The 7,500-nt window shown below is 34.9% G+C and overlaps 1 protein-coding gene across 3 annotated transcripts in view; it reads left to right on the top strand.

The window, feature by feature from the left end:
- PAPLA1 (Phosphatidic Acid Phospholipase A1) overlaps positions 1–7,500 on the top strand; it is a 16,702-nt gene that overhangs the window by 7,372 nt on the left and 1,830 nt on the right. For all 3 annotated transcript variants that reach the window (XM_070139563.1, XM_070139565.1, XM_070139564.1), the window contains exons 4-14: positions 437–572; positions 1,182–1,366; positions 1,576–1,722; positions 2,831–2,978; positions 3,958–4,067; positions 4,229–4,363; positions 4,667–4,855; positions 5,894–6,047; positions 6,281–6,475; positions 7,056–7,201; positions 7,297–7,475. In XM_070139563.1, the coding sequence (XP_069995664.1) occupies positions 437–572; positions 1,182–1,366; positions 1,576–1,722; positions 2,831–2,978; positions 3,958–4,067; positions 4,229–4,363; positions 4,667–4,855; positions 5,894–6,047; positions 6,281–6,475; positions 7,056–7,201; positions 7,297–7,475 (1,724 nt within the window). The remainder of the gene's footprint in view (positions 1–436; positions 573–1,181; positions 1,367–1,575; positions 1,723–2,830; positions 2,979–3,957; positions 4,068–4,228; positions 4,364–4,666; positions 4,856–5,893; positions 6,048–6,280; positions 6,476–7,055; positions 7,202–7,296; positions 7,476–7,500) is intronic.

Genomic DNA, 7,500 nt, shown 5'->3' with positions numbered 1-7,500 from the left:
CTGCACTGCCAATCATGGCAGGCCGTAATATGAGCATGAACATGGAAATAGTGTCCTCTCTGGAACCGGCACTCTTCCATTCATAGCTGACAGATGGTACATTCCACACTTGTTTATTGATGGAAATAAAGTAAAAGCCCCTTCCTAAATGCCCATTGACTCTAATCACCCTTTAAGAGCTTTGTGCACTCATGGCAAGTCTTTTTCATGATGGCAAGTCCCCATCACCCTGGCCCTCAGCCAAATTTTCCCATATCACTGTCCCTCAAGTCAAATTTTATTATGACTTGGTCACATCATCCAGTTTGTAAGGGTTAGGTATAATGATATCTGTTTAATAGGTTGCTGGTAAATGGTAAAATTCATAATTGAATCAATGGGATTTTCATCCACAGTGTGCCAAAAACCTTATTAACATTGGACTTTCCTATTATAGGCTAGTAATCCACCAAGTCAGGATGGCATGTACCACCCAGTGATGCATCACTGGTTTTATGCAGTTGGCCAGCCTCCCATATGGAAGCCATTCAGCTTTACAGATTCCTTTAATTTGGAAGATGCTCATCGAACAGGTTAGTTCCAAGAGTAGAGCCGTGACATCTTATATGGTATTTCGATTTTGTGGTTTCATTTTATAGAGAAGGTTGAATGTATTTTTTGTATCTAAGAAATATTTTGAAAGCATCTTACATACTTCTTGTAAAATATTGAGAATGGACAAATAGATAGTGAAATGAGTTCATTAGAAAGCACCATTGAATGTGAATTCTTGGGAGATGTGTGTATGTGTAATCAAAATGGGGAAGAAGGAGAAAAAGGGGTCTGTGCTAGTAGCCTTTGTTCTTTGCTCTCTTTGCATTTGATTATTATAGTTCAAGAACACAAGACTTTTAGGGGGTGGTTTGACCATACCCTTTCTGTGAAGGGTTTAAGAAATGGGGAAATGTATCTAGATATGTAATATGATTGAACATATACTGAGTGTGTGCTTCATGTTGTGCGTAGGTGTTCACTTAATTGAGTGAAGATTTGTAAGTCTCCCACTTTCCTTTGATTTCAGTCACACTTTCTGTTATATCCATCCTACTGTTCAAAATTTGTCTGCTTATCAATCAGCTAATATGTCTTTTTGTCTATTTTTAGTTTTTAATAATTTTAGCTTTCTTTTTGTCTCTACACAGGTAGCACAGACATTTTGGCAACTGATGGTGGTCGGCACGATGTATGTATAAGTGAAAGGTTGCGTAGAGCTGTGTTTTGGGATGATGCAGAACCTTGCCCAGTGCGGCGTTGTAGTTGGTTTAAGAAAGGCCCGCTAGATGCACAACCAACACCTTATGATGAAGATGTGGCAGAGAAATTAGAGGTGAGAGCATTGCACATTTTTTTTACTGCTTGTAACTGTGGGTGTGCTAGTATTAGTGAGAGAATGAGTGAATGCTTTCTTGATAAACTCTTTTGTAACATTTTATGTGCTATCAAAAAATTGCTTATTGGAAAGAGCTTTTCCAAGACCAAGGAAAAGTTTTTTGTTTTAATAATCAAAAGGTTTCTTCATTCTTACTCTCTCTCTAGGAGGAATACCGGGATGCAGTATTATCTGGCCGCTGGCATAAGCAGGTTGATCTCAAGGATGGTGACAGGATAATGATTCACTCCACTCGAGTCATGCTTCACTATCAAGGGGTTGAGGGAGACTTTCCTACTGGGATCTCTGTCAATGTGAGTTAATCATATCTGTTATTTGGTCCATTAATTTGCTGTTTTTATCTTTCCATTATGGCTACAATGATCGTTTTTCTTTATGAGTATTCTACAGAGAAGAGGAATAACTGAGCAAGACTAAAATTTCTAAAGCTATGTGGATCTACATTTTTTTAAAACAACATATTAGTAGTTGTACAATGTGAGAGAATTCCATTTTAACCCCTCCTTCACCAAAAGTATGTTTTAATTTACATGCACATGCCAAGATACCTGTACCATTCTGAATTTATAAATGTACATAAGAGGGGATAGGTGTTTGAGATGCATAGTGATTTTGTTTGTGCTATTTGATAGCAATAACCAGGGTATTTAGCCCATCAGCAATTAGTATTGTAGAGGGTCATGGAAATCATGAGTTACCCAGTTTTTCACACGCTCAACTATGATATTTCTGTTATAGTAATCACTTTACTTACTTATTAGTTATACAACATTAATGATTAGTCTAATTTTGATAAGTGAAAACAGTTGATGATGACCAACCATGATCCAAATGCTCATGTCAGGTTCATACTTCCTTTGATACAGTTGGTTCACTTGATTTTGTTCCATACTACTATGGATCATTTTCATGCTGATAGTGGTATAGATAACTTGAATGACAATGCTAAGCTAAGGGAAGTTAAGTAGTGTAGGCTAGTTGATAGAGACTATACCAATCTGAAAAGCACTCATATGATTAGTACATCTGGTTTGGGATAGCAGCAGTATGTTCACATGGTGTGAGTGGCTGGTAAAGAAGGGTTCAATCAACCAAGAGATGTCAAGATATATTTAAGGATTATTATATGAAATTCTGAGCTAATTTAGAAGATATAGATTATACTTTTTGTTTCACAGTTCAGGTATATTTACAGTTATTGGCTATGTAAAAGATCAAATTTCTCATTGATTTCAGTATCTCTTTTTATAAACATGCACATCTGATTTACATAAATATTTGGAGACATTGATGAATTCCAGAAGGGTGAAGAAATTAAAAATATTAAGACTTTTTTTTCTTCATATCACCTTAGCTTTGATGCAGTATTTAACTTGATTTTTATATTTTTCCTTTTACCAGGGCTCTCAGGCACCTCTGACAGTGAAACGAGGAACTGAAGATTTTGACATTTCTGATGGTGAAGCAGAGAAGATAGACCATCTTTTGTTCCTTGTCCATGGCATAGGATCTGTGTGTGATTTGCGCTTCAGACCTGTTGAGCAGTGTGGTAAGGCTACCACTTTTTTTGCTTGTATTTGGCAAATATATTTTATTTTGCTTGCAGCTCTCCTATAGATTTGTATTGCCTTTATTCTTTTGATGAAGAGAATGATGAAATGAGTATCTTCTGTTGTTGCATTACTGTAGATTCATTATTACAAAATGTCTGCAAGGTTAGAAATGCACATTCCAATATTTTTAAAAAGTTTGCTTGAAATTACTTTTTTCAAGTAATTGCAGATTTAGATAATGAGGTTGAATTATATATTGCGAAAGATATGAATTCTTGCATCAGAAAACCATGTAATACCTTGTATAGCTTATTTTGTTTTTCTTCAGTAAATAGACTTTAGTTCTAGAACAGAATATTAAATTGATACTTGTGAATTTTGTGCCACACACATTCAGCTTACACTTCTTCAATTTCATAAACTTGTAATTTGATGTAATCAGGGTTTTCATTAACAAATACCAAAGAAAAAAATATTTTTAGTTGTATAGTAGTCTTATACTAAATTCTAGAATTATTGCTGAACATAAATTCATGAAATATATCTGATTTGAAATTGTTGTTCCTTTCTATGCAGATTATTATCTCACTTTGAGCCTAAAAGAAGAAACAAGAAATGAAAAGAAAAAATTCATCCAACATCAAAACAAGACTTTGTTAATCTTAGACAGTCGGTGTTGTGATGATGCTTAAGCAAATGGGAGAAGAATTATTTTTTTTAGCTACATGGTTATCCTCTTGGATTTTATCCCACTGAAAGTGACATTTCTTTCCTTCAAAACAAAAAGCAAGAAAAATAGATGCTGTACAAGACATTTTATATCAGGTTATATGTCTTGTAAAGATATCACATACATTATACTTCCATATTTTAAGCTAAGATTATTATATTGACAATGCTAAGCAATATTGATAACAAGAACAAAACATTTTATCCTTTTAGGTTTTAATAATTTATGTTGTAATTTTCTTCCAGTTGATGATTTCCGGAAGTTAGGCCAACAGTTATTGAGTACACACTTCAAGCAGTCAGTTGACATGGGAGTGATCGGAAGAGTTGAAATATTACCTGTATCCTGGCACAAGGTATGGATTGGACTTCTGATACACTTTATTACTAAAAGATAAGCATTGGTTTTCATGTGGTTGAAAACTGTGGAAGAAAACTTTTCTATAAACAAGAATGACTGTAATGTCAGAAATTTATGATGAAGCAAATATGAATATAATGAAATGTAACTTTTTAGGCTCTTCATGGGGATGCAACAGGAATAGATGAGAAGTTGAAGCCAATCACCTTGAGGTCAATACCTAAGCTACGTGAATTTACCAATGACACCATATTAGATGTTCTCCTTTTTACAAGCCCAATCTACTGTCAGGTAAGCAAGTGGATACTAATAATGATACTGGAAAATGGAAGCCAACTTTAATACTAAGCTGTTGATTCTGTAGAGAAAACTAGAAATAGGAATACATGTAATTTCTTTCTATAAATGAGGTCATGAATCCATAGTGAAGAGTCCATTGATGAGACATGTCAGACTAGTAATATAATAGAATGTTGGGTGGCTGACAAGCATTTACTTGACTGGAAAGTGAAAATACCTAAAGTATCAACTCTTGCTATGGCACTTTTCTATTATGCTATTTTTCTTTCTCTGTTAATCTTGTTGTCTTTTCAGCATATTGTAGATACTGTGGCATCTGAGTTAAACCGCTTATATACATTATTCTGTGAGCGGAATCCATCCTTCAATGGGCCCGTCTCCCTGGGTGGGCATTCTCTTGGTTCTGTCATTTTGTTTGACCTCCTTATGCACCAGTCTCCAAATGCTGAAGATTCACCAAACACTGAACCCTCACCAGCAGTGGTAAGGATTTGGTATTCATTTTTTTGTTGCTATTATTATTCTTATTATTAATTATTATAATTTTTTTTCATGATTTTCATCATAAAGATAATGGTGCTAAACACCATCAATGTTATCTTCTTTAAATTTTTGTCTCAAAGAAGATAAGAAAGGTGTATCATCAAGATTATGTAGCAGCTCTCATCAGATGTGAAACCTGAAGTTGATGTTTGAATTCCAATATGATACATGATATAGCTAGTTCTGGTAAATTTTAAGCTCCCTTAGAAGTAGTGTGATATTACAGATTGGTAATCTTCCGCAATACTCATGTATGTGTTGGGCTTTCATTATTTTTACATTAAAAACGGCTTCATCAGATTGGCCTCTTCCTATAAGTCATTTATGATATAAGGTATTCCCCGCATCCAGCTGATGGTATCCCACCGCAACCAAGTCTTGGATAAAAAAATTGCTTGCACTTTTGGATTATGTTTTTACAGTGAGCTTATCCCCAAAGTTTGAATTAATCATTTAAGATTAATTACTTGGTTAAGTCTGTTCAAAGATATATGTGTTCTGTTGGATGGCTAAATTAAATGAAATACTTATAACTAAGCTTATGGGTGTTGTTTAGGTGAACATTTGTGCTTAAATGGGAAATGTATTACATAAACAGGACTCCAACCTAGATTCATTTGCATAAAACAATGTTAACAAATACCTTGCTGCAGGCAGAAATAGTTCTGCCTAACATTTATGTCATTGAACACAGATCAGTTAAATAGATGTTAATAGCAGTCATTGGCATAGATTTGTGCTAACAAATTGTGACATCACACAATCAATGACAATGTGCTACTTGAGTGATGTCATATAGTAATATTTGATTTTCCACCCCCATATCATCCAGTACTAGATTATGATCTTACCGTGTTATTGTTTAATATATTGCACTACTGGTTCCACTTTACATAATTAACAAAGTCCTTTTAATTACTATATCTCATTGCTTGATTGTGTATATTTTTCTTTGTCTGACTTTTTGACACTTTTTAGGAAAGCCACAGTATTTGTGCAAGAGACCGTACGGACTCAGTTACATCCCCAGTGAACTATGTCATGGGTGGCCAAGGTACAGGGCAACCCTCTATCACATATCCTCAGATCTCATTCAAACCAGATGCTTTCTTCCTCATGGGATCTCCCATTGGTAAGCCTGATTGGTCTTTGGTTATTTGGATAATGAGCTGTCATTTGGAATTTGCCTATCAATTTAGAAATCTAAAGCTAGTATATCCTGCGTGGTTATTTTTCTCCTTTTTTTTTGTAATTGTCCCACATTCTATGACAAAAAAAGTATAAGCAATTCAGTTTAATAAGAGGATTTATATTCAAGTAAAAGTTATATATTTATCTTCATTTACTATTTTCCGGGTATTTCAGGTATGTTCATCACAGTTCGAGGCATAGACACAATAGGTGTGGATTTTGAGCTACCCACTTGCAAGCGAGTCTTCAACATATTCCACCCATTTGACCCTGTGGCATACCGCCTTGAGACTCTCATAGATCCTAGTCTCACAGATCTACGACCTGTCTTGATACCCCATCATAAGGGAAGAAAGAGAATGCATTTAGGTAAGGTAATCCTGTGTGATTCCTTATGTTTAACCTTTCCATTGTGAGTTCCTCAAAATAGGGATTTCAGAATTCACAATGGTTCAAAAGGGTTTTTCAGGTCTAATATTTCTAAAGGAAGAAGTACAATTGAGAAATTTCTTTTAAAGTTTTCTTGGGCCACTGACCCCTCCAAGCTGATGTCCAGCCATGTCACGAAGGCCAGACCACAGGAAACTGGCCTATCACTATGATGTCAGTGGGGTTGTAAGTGTATGGATAGGGTTAACTGATAAAAAGTCAGATGCACCAATAGTTGATATTATTATTATATGGAAATATATTATGAATAATCAGAGTATTTTAGTTCATCATAAGGAGCCAGGTGTATATTGCTTTTCTCTTCTATTTTGTTTAGTATTATAAAGTTCACTAGGTCTCTTAGACTGGGCTAAATACATGATATAGAATGAAGGAGAGTTTTGTAGAGTCCTAATAGTTTTTCATGCTTTGAAATTTCATGATATATAATACGTCAGTTTTTCAGTGTCACATTTTTTGTATCTGACTGCTAATTAAACAAAAACATTTTCATTAATAGAATTGAAGGAGACCATAGAAAGAGTTGGGACTGAGGTCAAACAAAAAATTGTGGACTCCATCCAGAGCACTTGGAATCGCCTCTATGAATTTTATAGTGGAAGCTCAACATCTGCAAATACAAGTTTAGAGAAGGAAGTGGATGAGGTTAGTTACAGATGCATGACTTGGTCTTACAAGTTTATATATTTTCTACTTTGTTCAATATATAGTCTTTTAACTTTTTTTTTTTTTCCTCATAGGCTCTGGCAGAGAAGCTTTTCTTGTCGGATGATGAGTCACAGCAAGGAGCCTCGGGAGAGTTAAAGATCCCAGTTGGACGTCTGAATCAAGGACGCAGAATTGACTATGTCTTGCAAGAGAAGCCATATGAAAGCTTTAATGAGTATATATTTGCTCTTCAGGCCCATGTTACCTACTGGTAAGAAGAGTTGATAAGAGTACTT

This window comes from Penaeus vannamei, chromosome 25, assembly GCF_042767895.1.
Source record: "Penaeus vannamei isolate JL-2024 chromosome 25, ASM4276789v1, whole genome shotgun sequence".
NCBI lineage: Eukaryota > Metazoa > Arthropoda > Malacostraca > Decapoda > Penaeidae > Penaeus > Penaeus vannamei.
The sequence above is the reverse complement of the archived record's forward strand: the minus strand, read 5'-3'. Positions and strand labels throughout refer to the sequence as shown.